The 13532-nt window shown below is 39.2% G+C and overlaps 1 protein-coding gene across 12 annotated transcripts in view; it reads left to right on the plus strand.

The window, feature by feature from the left end:
* Positions 1–13532, plus strand: part of LOC117416881 (synaptotagmin-16-like) — a 33553-nt gene that overhangs the window by 15903 nt on the left and 4118 nt on the right. For 3 of the 12 annotated variants that reach the window (XM_034028400.3, XM_058991951.1, XM_058991950.1), the window contains exons 3-8: positions 458–487; positions 8075–8287; positions 9084–9319; positions 11511–11954; positions 12190–12228; positions 12871–13060. In XM_034028400.3, the coding sequence (XP_033884291.2) occupies positions 458–487; positions 8075–8287; positions 9084–9319; positions 11511–11954; positions 12190–12228; positions 12871–13060 (1152 nt within the window). The other 9 variants (XM_058991946.1, XM_034028414.3, XM_034028406.3 and 6 more) reach the window with 9 other exon arrangements.

Raw genomic sequence — 13532 nt, forward strand, 5'->3', positions numbered from 1 at the left:
GCAACGGTTTTACCTGTGGGTATTTTGCTGTTCTCTCTTGTGTGGTTCATGTTATTTTCCATTTATTTTGATTCTCTTTTGTTGATGACTTTGAGCCTCTGTGTTTGTGACTCATACCCCTTTGAAGCCTCCCAGGAAGCTTTGCCAGCAAAGGCACAGGGTAGCTTTAGATTGCTTCCCCACTGCTGCATCAATCAGACTGTACATTGTAAAGAGAGCCTTGCAGACAATGTAAACTTCACAAAATGAATGCAGTACTATGTGAGCTGTAGAATGTGGGGAAAGTACAGTAAAAGGGACCATACAAGTAAGAAAACACCAGACATCAAATCCACTGCTAGGAAGTAATATTGTTTGTAATGACATTTTGAAAGAGGACATTATAATGTGCGTTTGCTATTGCTCTTTTGTTTATTTGGCAGCCCTGAAAATATATGGTACCGTTCTTTAATTTCAGAAAACAAACTTCCAAGCAACAAGGTTCAGGGTGAGCGTTTTTAAATCATTGGTGCTTTCATTTCTATTGGGAATAGAATGGAAATGTAACCCTGTACTTTAAATCTCTTTGGGGAGTTGAGTTGCAGAAGGGACCCCACCACTATTTATATCACAAGCATTACAACCCCTTCTTTCTCTAGTCATGTTTGGAGTCTTCCATGCTGTATTCCTTTTTTATGCTGCTTCTAAAGTGTGTTCTGACAAGCCGTGTAGTTGACAAGACAAGGTAATATACAAACCACGACTGTCAAATTTGTGATATCTCTGGGAAACAGACAGCCGAGCCATTTGCAATGTATGGTGCTGACAGCTAGGGAGTATGAGACCTCCAGGGCTCATTTCTCTGAAAAACAATCAGGTGAAAATGACTTGAGTTTATTATCACAGACCTGGACGGGATTGGAACTCGCTACCCAGGGAGAAAGTCTTTGTATCCTCCTTCCAGTCCACTTAGCTTCCTTGTAATACAGAAAGAGCCCATGCAGCCAGGGGCATTTGTAAAACGCAAAGAGCATGGCTTAAAAGGCTTAACCAAGTAAACACCACCTTTATTGTAACCCAACCATAATCACAGAGCCATTTTCTAAACAGAGAGGTCCCTGCTTTGTAATGGGTGTTTGAGTTCAAGTGATTGTAGCCTGTTCAACTGTAACACATTTTTATTTGTTTATTTTCAACCAGGAAATAAAAGTGAGATTTTTAGTACAGACAGAGGTGTCCTAATTGTTTCCTATGGTCATTTTGGCCTCTCAGAAAAAGTGAATTACTTTTCATGACCCTATTCTGCTGTATGCAAATATCACATTGCATTTGGAGTTTGAGGTGTTTTAGGTGGGTCAGGTAGATTTATTTTGTGAAGTATTGGTTTTGCTGAGTGGCTAAGCAAGAGGAAGTAAGGTAGCAAGATGTGACAAGAGGATATAGCTAGAGTATAAATCATGTACACTGTATAAGAAATCACTGTTCAATGTTTGTCAGATCCAGTACACCTTATAGTGTGTATTGTAATTCTGTACAGAGAACATTACATAGTGCATAGTTGTAAAGTTTAAAAAAAAAAGTTTCTGTTTAATAGTACAAATTATGTTTTTGTGATTAACTATAATACGTCATGTGTAGAGTGACTTATAACAGAAATTACAGCTGGGGTAACCAGAACCTGCAATAATAAGAGACAACCTCCACACAACGTATAACCTTGCCATACCGCTTAACGGAATACAGGAGAAGTATACAGTGAACCACTGTTGCATATCTACCTTAGAAGAGACCTTTCACAAACTCAGGTACCAGTACAATGATACACCTGACTGTGATTGACCGCGATGTCAAGATTTTTTCTGTATTTTGAGTGAAGACACACCTTGGGAGTTGTATGTAGGTAACAACAGTAAGGTAGCCAGGCACTATACAGTAGGTTTGGCAGTGGAATGATGAATTGCCTCTACACAGCCTACTAGCCACTCCAAGTGATAACAGCTGTACAGTTGTTAAGTATGAAATGAGTTGGGAGTTCAAGTAACTACCCTCACTTTTGGAGAACACAGACATGAACCAGCCTGCAGTTTCGTAGCAGTGGAGATGTTTAAAAACTTTCATAATGGTAACATCCCACCAGCTGAGTGGGAGACTTTAAGTATGATGTGTTTGAAGGTTCATTGCTCCAGTATGTGGAGGAGTCCATTAAACATTGTGCAGTTGTTGGTAATGCTTATAGCATCTAGTAACACGGTATGGGGAATGTTGTTTTGTATTGGATTTAGAGTTCATAGAACAATAAAGATACAAGTATGTTTTCATTATTTATTATGTTTCGTGAAGCTCATTTACATCTTTTGTAACAAACAAAAGCAGATCGACCGAGTATCAGCAAACTCAATTAGCCTCCAAAACTCAGGAGTGCAGATGATTAGAATGCCAGGAATTTTAAACAGGTTTTTATCAATTTTATTCTGCTCTTAAGATTCCTCAGCGGGCTTTAGAGAAGCGTGTGGGCTGCTGTGAGACCTGGAAAAAAAAAAACAGACTGCACATTTAAAAGACCTCAGGGATGGGCATTATCAGTGTAACAAAGAGAGGGCTTGGAAATGGAGAACATAATGCTTTTCAGAACACTGGGATTGCAGTGTACTACAGGAGTGCAGGCCTTTGATGTTATAACAATCCAAAACAAAGGACAGTTCAGACACCCCATGCAACAATGGATTGTTTTTCTGCACATCCCTAACTTAAAATTGCCTGAACGCTAATACCAAAAATCTATAGTATAGCACAGTCCTTTTCTAATAGTGGGAGAATGTATGCATGTTTTTATATGGACTGTACTTGAAATTGTGCAGTATAGTGGGTAATAGTATAGTATACTATGCTGCTGTGATAGGCTTGTATAAACCAGAGGGATGAAACCCAAGGTAGCTGATGTGCATTATTCATAGTGTGCATGGTATATTACAAACATTACTGTAAGGGTATTAGGGGTGCGATCATCTGCAATTCTAAGGGAACAAAATACTTTTCATGCCAACTTAATCTAAATTCTTCATTATGGAACTGCTGTAGTTTTACTGTCAGTTTTAATAGCACTGTGCATATTTTATTGCTAGTAGAGATTCACACATTAATTTGTTACAGTGGTTTTAATCAGCAGATAGTGCCATTCAACTCTTTAGAGCTACAATCTCACAGGGGACGCAAAACTGAAATTACTTTAAAGCAACTTACCTTCATATCTGTGTAATTGTACACAAACCTCCCACAATTTTGGATGTCCTTTTTCCATTCAAATTAACCATTTACTAAGGCAAGGATTATAGAAATCCTCTATTTACTTCCTTTACATTCAGTTTTGAGTGAGATATCGGTAATTGAATGCAGTTTCTGCTCAAGCTTTACAAGCTATATGAAGAGACTAGGTCTTGCTGTAAGACTGATGAGACTAGAATGTCAACATGGTTTGGACTGAGTTGACTGACACCACTGGGATATGTTTCCATGACCTACAACCTGTGGTTAACCCTTGGCATTCAGTAACATTGCTACTGTTTGCCTGACAATGTGCTAATATGTTGTTTTTGTTTATTTTCATAATTGCAGAAAGCAATAAAGAAGCAATTAATAAGATCTGCAATAAATACAATAACACCACTGCACCAGAATATATTTCCTGCGTGAAGTAATCACCAATGACACACTCTGATTATCTCTTTCTTATCTAAATATACTGGATTCTACCTTTCTCTTATGTATACAATTTCCATGTTTTTACCTCACTGACATATTTACCTTATTTTCTGACTTAACAACATTTTACATTGACCTGTGCACACCTATACAAGGATAATATGCAATTCTTGCATCTACAGGGAAGGGCACAATGACTTCTCATGATGGGACCATCATAGATTTTCACACTTTATCATTAGGAGGCCTTCCATTGCAGAGCAATAAATAATAAGTAAAAAGGCCAGCAAAACAAGATCGAACAATAAAATAAATAAAAGTAAAATAAAAGACATACACAAAAAAAAGAAAACATGGGTTTCATGTGTTTATTGGATTTAAATCTAACTTGTGTACTGTTTCCAGTATGCTGTTAAACTTGTTGAATATAAATAGATATAAAAGCGTGAGGAAAAATTATTTTATGCATTGCCTGGATTAAGTCTCAGATATTTCATGTCTGGTGCTGTAGGCTTATCTCCCGTAGGTACTGTATATTTCATGTACTGTAGTAAAGTTTGGACCATAACCCTGTTTTAATGGATTTATGCTGCTCATTCTAGAGCTGCAAAATTGATAGCTGTGGCATGTTGTCAAATTAAACCTCCTCCAGCCGGATTGCCAAGTATTATCTAGACTTTCAAACCATGGCGTCTTCTCAAGAAGCTCAGAATGACCTCCCTCCATTCTCTGCATGGATGGCTCGAATATCTGAAGCCATATCCACCACATTTCTCAACCTTGGTCAGGGAACAGCTACTGGGGATGAAAACGCTGACACCAATGCAAACGACTATGACAGCCTTAAATCTGATTCGGACGTGGAAGACATCCCTGAGGAGTCTGAGGATGAAACTCAGAGTGTGGGGAGCACAGATTCACTGCAACCTGCTGGTGATGTACATGTGGAACCAAACAACGACAATAGCTATCAAAGCAGTGCCAGTGGAGGCTTGGACATCTCTCCTTCAACCCAGCATGATAATGTTTCGGTGCAATCTGCTGGCTCAGAGATTAGCTACCAGGCCTTTACTGATGACCAACTTCTAGACAGGCTTTCTACCATTCCTGAAGAGACTGAACACCTGGATAACCAGATAAGAGACCTTCAGGTGGATATTAAAACACATGAGCTTCCAAGCATTGGTAAGAACCCAACGGCAGGTAAGCAAAAAATGATGCTATGTAGGAAATAAGTTCTAATATCCTGAGGGACCTCCTAGTTATTTAACATGTGACTTAATTGACTCAATAAAACCAATAGTAAACATTTAGTAAGTGTTACATTGAATGCAGTGACATTTACTTCACTTTCCTCATATTCTGGGTTATGAAATATAGAAAACTTGCAAATATTTTGCATCTTTTTAGCAACTTTTCTTAAGCAATAGAGGGTCTATGCAGTTTCTGCACATCAATATGACAACTTTTTCAAAATGTTGTGGACCAGGATTCATCTTTAGCTATGTTTTTGCAATACATTATTAGTGACTTGTGACCAATTTGCTGTTTTTTTTTTTGGGGGGTGGGGGGGGGGGGGTAAATCAACTGCAAACAAAAATAGAGAGTGGCTAACAATTCCTGAAAGGGTTCTAAAAAAACAGGTAAATGCATCCTATCTGAATAGGCACATTGTGTGAAACCATGTAAACAAACCAAGGCTGACAAAAAAAAAAAAACAACATCTGGAATGGCAACTGTTGAGCACTGAGATTCATAACTTGTAAGCATGCCTGCCTGGTGCAGATCTGTACTGTTCGATATTAAGATTGAAGACAATAGCATTTAATCAACCTAATTGAGGAAGGCTGCCCAGGAAGGCTGTGACTTGGAATCTAGTCACATGGGAAGATTGTTAACTTAGTACCATCCCTACTTGATGTTCCATTAACAATAGGTCATGCTGTCATAACGTCCAGCATCCAGTTTCTCTAGTGTTTGCCTTAACAGTGACTTGTCTATGGTTAAACAAAAGGCCTGGGTGGCTATTTTTAGAAACCAGGATGTGGAACAGGTAGCCCACATAACATAATGTTCCACTGCCTGATGGCGGACTGTTCTTTCAGTTTTGGAGGGAGTTGACTTAAGGTGGCTATCATTTTCAAAGCTTTTAACATTATATACCAAAACGGATTTGCACACACATTGTTTAGATGGTCTCTACTCCCTGAATCGTGGCACGATTCTACGATTCTTCTGTTCTACTGAAACAGTTAAGACGCTGTCTCTTCAGTGTGCATTGGTGGATACTTTGAAACATTGTGTCTTCATTCAACATGCATTAGTTTTGTTTGGAAATTATTAACTCCACTTCACTATCCAACTATCCATGTCTTGTTTTGTAATTACTAGTAGTCTCCTCATAGCATTTTTTTTTTTTTTAATAGAATCTTAAGCACCACTTTAGTGGTTAGAGGTAGGCGGTTTTCTTTGCCATGGAAACAGCACTTCCATTTGGTAATTTCATGGAGTACAATACCCGTGGTCCTTTTGCAGAATAAATGAATCATTTCAGTGTAGGTTTTTAATGGGTTTGTATATACTTGCTAATAGAGGGCCATTACAAAAGCTGATGCTAATTGTGCTGGTTGTAATGGTTACAGTTTACTTAACCAGCTCTTCTGTGGATACGAAACTGCAGGCATTTCATAAAGTAGTTCGTTTTTTTATCATTTTGAATGTATATATTTTTTAACTGAATGTATTCTGACATTTTCTTGAGCAATGACATCTATAGTTCTGTAAAAACTGTTTTTGTTTTGAGGTGAGTTTTTTTCATGTCTACTCTAAAAGAAAGGTTTTTAAAATTATTTTTGGTTTAGTATGTCCTAAATATCACTGTACCAGGGTAGGCAAATAATGTCAGAGTTAAATAAATCTAATTATCAGTATATACAGAAAATAAACCAGTAGTGCCCAAAAGAAACATGTATTTACCTGCGATTTACATTAAATAAACCACGAAAAAAGGACTGAATGTATGCATGCAGGATTCAGCTGCTGACAAATCAGTTAGTTTCAGAAGCTCATGAAATAGGCCTGTTCGCCTCTTTGTGGTTTCCATGGTGACACTTAAGGCAGTTTCTTCCTTGTATTGGTTTGCAGCAGGTACAGCATTTTGTGCCCTTTTATAGAAAAAAAAAAAACTAGGTCACTAAAGTAAAACAAACAGCTCTTTATATAATAGTCTTAATGAATGCCACAGTGAATACGAACAAACCTCATTACCACATACAGTATAAGGACTGCAGGAGCAAACAGCAGCTCAGCTCATCTGCTGTTACTGCTGAAATGTGTAACACCTTACTGTCACTGCTATCTTTGTAGGGATCTTGTGAAGCTGTCAATAAGTGTTGTTTGGTTGATGTTAGGTTTTTAAGTTTGGATCAGTTTTGCTGTTCTCTTTTTCAAGCTGAGATGTGCTAATCAGGCAACTGGACCTAAATCTAGGCAACAGGTAAAATAAAATGTACAGCACAATGAAGTATTACCCATACTGTTCCAATACTGTCCTGGAGATTGTTGGATGGTACTGTAGATGCCATAATGGAGACATTTCTAATATAGACACAGACAGAACAATCATTCTTGTTAATTTCCTATGCACCAGTCCGTTTCGAGTTTAAACAGATTAGGAGTGTCCCACTGTGGAAATGACCGCCTTTTAGTTTAAAACCAAAAGTGTGGGGCGTTTATGAGGACTGCTTCGGTCTGAGAAAGAATGACACCAAACATGGCTAAAAAGAAAGGGTTCCGGGTTTCTTTCTGAAAACATATCTACTTTCCCTTTTTCCTGTCTACCCACATGAAATTCCTAGTTTCTAAATCCTATTGCCTTCCTCTTTGGGTGCTTGTACCTGGGTTTCTCAGAATATTCATGCATTTCAAACACATTACACAATCTTCATGCCCATATACAGAAAAAGAGCAATGGGAGTGGAATTAATTACCATTAACTCTGCCCCAACTGCAGTCAGCATGCTGTCTTAACTCTGCTGAATTGCCATTTAAAGGTTTGTTCACGTAAAACCAAGTTACAATTTTGAAACAGTTCCTTTGGATATCAGCCTGTCTATGTCACAGCTTTTCCCCTGCCTGAGTTAAATCATTTTCCTCCACCTAGTTAGCTTAAGTACCCTGTCCACGGCTTCCCTTTTGTTCAACCAAGTTTTCTCAACAGAATTTATAAAAATCATTGACTTTCATCCAAACTTACTGTTGAATTTCAATAAGGGTGCCTGTCCACTGTATCTGATCTATTTAGACTAATGGTTTCCTCGTTCCAATTAACTCCCTTCACTTCGGCATCCTGTCTAGCGATTGCTATCAAGGACCTGTCCTGTCTTTCTCTCTGTAGTAAACAGTTATGGGCAGGATGAGGAGCTGCCCACGTCGTCAGACAGCGAGGACGAGGTGATTAAACAGTTTGAGATCTCTGTGTCTCGCTCACAGAGCTTCCGCTCAGGGGTGACTGAGAAGGGCATACAGGCAGGCCCTGAACAGCGCCACAAATTCACCCGCCTGCCGTCCAACCAGGAGGAGGGCAGCACGGAGGCATCGGAGTGTGAAGGTACCTGCTGTGCCATCCTGTCAGAAAAAAACAGCAGCAAGCAAGCCCTTAACGAAATGTGGTGTATGAAGTCCGCTAATGAAGTGTCCCGTCAGGATATTTACACTATACTGAATTGTGCATGTGGTGGACTATAGTCTGTAAGGGAATGAAGAGCTCATATGCAGCCTTTTGTAAATTATATCTGAGCTATTTTGCAGCCAAGTTCCAGAGATTTACTATCCCAGTTAGTCTCACTACAGCCCTCAGACCTCATTTTTAATTCATGCTTGGCAGACCTTTTAATAAAAAAAAGTCAACTCAATTTGTAGCATTCAAACATGTTTTCTCATATATGAGACCATATTTACTTGGCTCCTTTAAAATATGAATACCTTTTCATTCAGTTAAACGAATGTGGTGCAGTTGTTGCAGTGGAGCAGTAACTCTTTCCAATGAAGAATGTAACTTCATCATCGTGTCTCATGTGGTGCTTCAATCTTATGAATCTCAACCAACAGGAGCCATTCTTAGTTTATATTAATTATTGATATTTTCATACCATAGCCCAGCAGGGAGTCGCTGGTATTCTCTGTTGAATACTCTGTTTACATGGCAGACAATTCAAATTGCTGTTGTATTTTGGACAGAGTATTCCACAGATTATATTCAGAATACTGATCTCCAGAATACATAAACACACATATATAAATAGAGTCTTTCTAGCATGTAAACTTTGTTCTTTGTTTTGAGGGTTTGTTTTTTTAATGCATCATAACCTCAGAACTGTTGATATTTTTTGTATGCAATGTCTTAGACGGAGATAGGTTGAGTAAGAGTTACCACGAGGATGACCGCTTATCGATGGGTGGCCATGCGGCCTCTGAGAGGGGAGATTCGGGGCTGCGCCAGGTGTCTGGGACAGAAGGCAGCATCGCCCCCAGTCCCAGCAGACAGGCCACCGAGGGAAGTCTGGAGATGGAGACAGCCTTCGACAACCAGGGCTATGACGTGAATGAGGCGACAGACAGCTCATCAGCCTGGAGCCCTGAGGTATTGGGGAAACCTCTTCTTCTTTGCACATACCTTTTCTACGAACGCTCAAGAATTTTTTAAAAGTTGGTCATTTTTTTTTTGTATAATTCTGAATGTATATATTTTTAACTGAATGTATTTTGATATGTAAGCTTCTTGAGCAGAATTTGTAGATGACATATGCACTTAATGGCCAATGACACCTATAGTTCTGTAGAAACTGTTTTTGTTTTAGTGGTGAGTTTGTTTTTTTTTTCATTTTTTTCATGTGTATTCAGAAAGAAAGAAAGATTTTTTAATTGTTTTTGGTTTAGTATATCCCAGATATCACTGTACCAGGGTAGGCAAATAACATTATAGAGTTAAATAAATCTAGCTATCAGTTGTACACAACAGAATATAAACCAGTAATGCCCAAAAGAAGCATGTATTTATCTGTGATATACATTAAATAAAACACGAAAAAGGACTGAATGCATATGCAGGATTCGGCTGCTGAAACAAAAAAAAATTATACCCACAAATGATAAATGCCTGTGAATGGCTGTGCAGGAGTGCTACTCCTCAGAATAGATATAAAAAGAATATGTAATGATGCATGTCTGGAAGTCGTTGTGGAAACCAGCATGTGCTGTATTGTGTGTGGGCGGGCGCATCACATTATATGGACTGGATTACCTGTTCCCGACTTCAATGGTTATCTAATCACTGACATTTGATCAGTGTGTGCTGTGATTTGATGCCATTGAAAGTGCTTTCAAGGCTGCTTCTGTAACAATGCTTTTCAAAGCATTCTTTATTTCCCTCTTCGATTTGAACAATGAATTTCAGATGCTGTTTAACGTACCAGGAAATAATGTCCCTGCCCATCAGTACAATTTGAGACTTCAATTTACTGTGTTTTTAGCTTTTTAGTAGAACCGTTATTGTTAGAAGGATGTGTCTGGGGGTTGAACAGACAAATCCCTTTGCATTAAAATCAACAGGATCAATTTCCTTCCATTAGAAACTCATATTATTTTATTTGCAGTTGTCAGTATGGAAATGTCTCTAAACTCTCTGTGACAACTGTTGCTTTAATGAAGCCTCTTCTAAAAAAAATCTCGATTTTGACACCGTTCTAGTAAGCATTTATTTCCTGCCATTTCAGTTTAGAGAAAGGAAGAGGCTGCAACAAGCAATAATAACAGCTGGCCCAGTGACAACAGAATCCCGCTTTGAGCAATAACTAAAAAAAAAGATTATTATGCAGGGATAAACACAGTGACACAAAACAATTGTTTTAAGGATGTCTAGCAGAGAGCACAGAACTTAATCAGACAAACCTTGGTTGCACAGACAGGATTCAGACTAAGCCATAAAGCCTTGTTCAAGTGTGGGCTGGTACAGTATTTCTGACTAAACCAGGTTGAGAACTAAAGGAAATATACAAATTCTTGTTTAATTTTTTCCATAAAAGGCTGCAGTAAAATAGGATGAAGCTGAATAGCAGCTTTACTCAATTCTGAAAGCTTTGGTGTGCCGGCTTTGGATCATAGCGGCAAGCTACAAACAGCTTTTAGCCATTTCCCTGTGGAGCTGATGTAACTACAGAAATTGAAATAACTGCTGTTTACAGGTGCTGACCAGCAAAGAGCTGACAGATGCTGTCTCCAAGGGAAGCTGGAAGGAACTATCCTAGTTATCATTGTCATTGGGGAATGGAGCAGAAAAATGTATTGATGGATTCATTTGTAGTAACACTGCTAAAACACTAAGGCTTCCACATGTATAAGTGTAGTGCATATATATGTCTGTGGCGCCTCAGTCTGACTGTGGAGATCTGATGTCATATACTTGGGTTGGACAAAATAATCGAATCAACTTCAAGGTTTAAATTTTTCTGTAAAGAAACGTGACCATTGTGAGTCTTCCCCAGAATCCCACCTAGAGTCATTACGTTTGTTCTTTGTGAAGCAATCATTTGTGCTCTCTTTGGGCCCATTGCCTTTTATCAGTCTTCTGTCAAAGTCTGTCTGATTTTCTGTCTTCTGTATTGCCACTGAAAGCGATTTGCAGATGTAAAATTCAGCTTTTTACAAAATATATGTCAGTAACAAATTATCTAGTCATGTAAATACCTTATCATAACCTGTGTATTTTATCAATGAAGAAATTACCAATTGTAATGATGAGAGTGCAGACTGAAACATTCGCTTTATGATCCCAGGAACAGGAAGCTACTGATGGACCTTCCCAGCAGCCCGACACGCGCAAACCCATATCAAAGTGCGGGGACCTCATTATTATACTTGACTATAAGGCCGACAGCCAGAAGCTGCTAGTAACCGTGGTGACCGCGAAGGGCATCCCGGATAAGGACCGCAGCGGAGTGGACACCTGGCAGGTTCATGTGGTCCTCTTGCCCAGCAAGAAGCAGCGGCACAAGAGCGGGGTGCAGAGGGGCTCCACGCCCATGTTCAACGAGACCTTCCGCTTCAGCAAGCTGGAGGCAGACGAGCTGGGACACTACGCACTGCGCTTCCGCCTGTACGCCGTGCGCAAGATGACCCGCGAGAGGATGATGGGAGAGAAGCTGTTCTACCTGAGAAACTTGAACCTGGAGGGAGAGATGGAAGCGGTGCTAGAGCTGGAACCGCGGAGCAACATGAGTGTAAGTGTTGGTAAAATGTAATGTTTTTTTTTTAAATTTATTTTAACATTTTAGGGTGAAATGCCATTTTCAAGATAGGTTTAAAATATATATTTTTAAGTTAATAAATTTTCTGTAAAATCTGTTTACCAAATACACTGTTTTTCCCGTTTTTAGTTTTAGTTTTGCTTGTTTGCTTGTTTTTAAGATGTAATTTTAAACTTTTGAGTTTCAAGATGCAATTTGTAATCTACAGCAAAGCCTACTTTTGGCGAATGTAAACCAACTGGACAAGGTATGTTTTTCTAGCACTTGGAATTCTTAATCATACGTGGATGTAAACTGAGCATGATTGTGGCGCTCTGCAGTTTATGATTATATGATTCAAGCCACACCCATCCCTCCCTCCTACCTCTTCCTCTCGGATGATCCAATGATGAAGCGTAAAGAACACATACAATTTCAAATGAAATCTGAATATTGTAGCATCTGAGATTTTTTTGCATTTGCATTTGCTTACCTGAGGCTTCACAACTAATCAAAGGGTGTAAATGTATTCAAATCTGATTTTATAGAACATGTTTTATTTTGCATGAGTTTGTTGGATCAATATAATAATCAGCTATCCCAGATTTCAAAGTATCTCCAGGGTGCACCTGTAAATCAGACATGCTGTACAATCAAAAGAGGTAAAAGGGAAAGTCGATTGCAGAATTAAATTATAACAGCCATTGTTTATTCAAGAATGGTTTTAAATCGATTGCAGACTTAATTATAACAAGATTACTGTCATTGTTTATTCAAGAATGGTTTTAATTTTTAATTTACTGTATTTGAAAATCATATGGCAACATACATATACAGTAGGTAAGCAGAAACATTCTGCACCTTGGAGCGTATTTAAGCTGACAGGAAGTGTGCTTGCCTTGCCCCACAGAGCGGTGATTCCCAGGTGAGCTTGTCTGCCATCTCCCACAGCGATAGCGCCTCATCTACACAGTCCCTGTCTCACGGAGGCATCCCAGAGCTCCTCATTGGCCTGTCGTACAACGCCACCACGGGCCGGCTCTCCATCGAGGTCATTAAAGGCAGCCACTTCCGAAACCTGGCCCTCAACCGACCACCCGGTGAGTCAAAATCCTGCTCTTTCTTCACAGCTTCAGCTCCTGCTGGGCTACATCCTGGAAGTGCATTACAGTCTGCAAACAATCCCTCAAGAACTGCACTTCAGAGAATGATCTATGAGAAGGCATAAGCATACAGTAAAATACAGGTTGTAATACAATAAAAAAAGGTTGATATGCATAAGAAATTGAAAGGAAAGAAAAAAACTGATACACTGTCTGGTCACTGTCTGGGGGAAGGGGAAAGGTAAAGATCTAACCGCATTCGAAACTAGGTCCCGTAGTAACAAGGAGAGTCATGTTTGTTCTCTAGGCTACACCAAGACATGCAGTGTATCAGCAAGGGCAAAACAAGGGGATAGTGGTTACCAATAGAGACAGTTGTGGCCGCAAACAGTTAGTGATAGACGGAGGGAAAAGTCAGCTAGTCTTGTCAAGTCTGAAATATCAATGAATGAATGGGTTAGGGTTAGGT

Source organism: Acipenser ruthenus, chromosome 18, assembly GCF_902713425.1.
Source record: "Acipenser ruthenus chromosome 18, fAciRut3.2 maternal haplotype, whole genome shotgun sequence".
NCBI classification, from domain to species: domain Eukaryota; kingdom Metazoa; phylum Chordata; class Actinopteri; order Acipenseriformes; family Acipenseridae; genus Acipenser; species Acipenser ruthenus.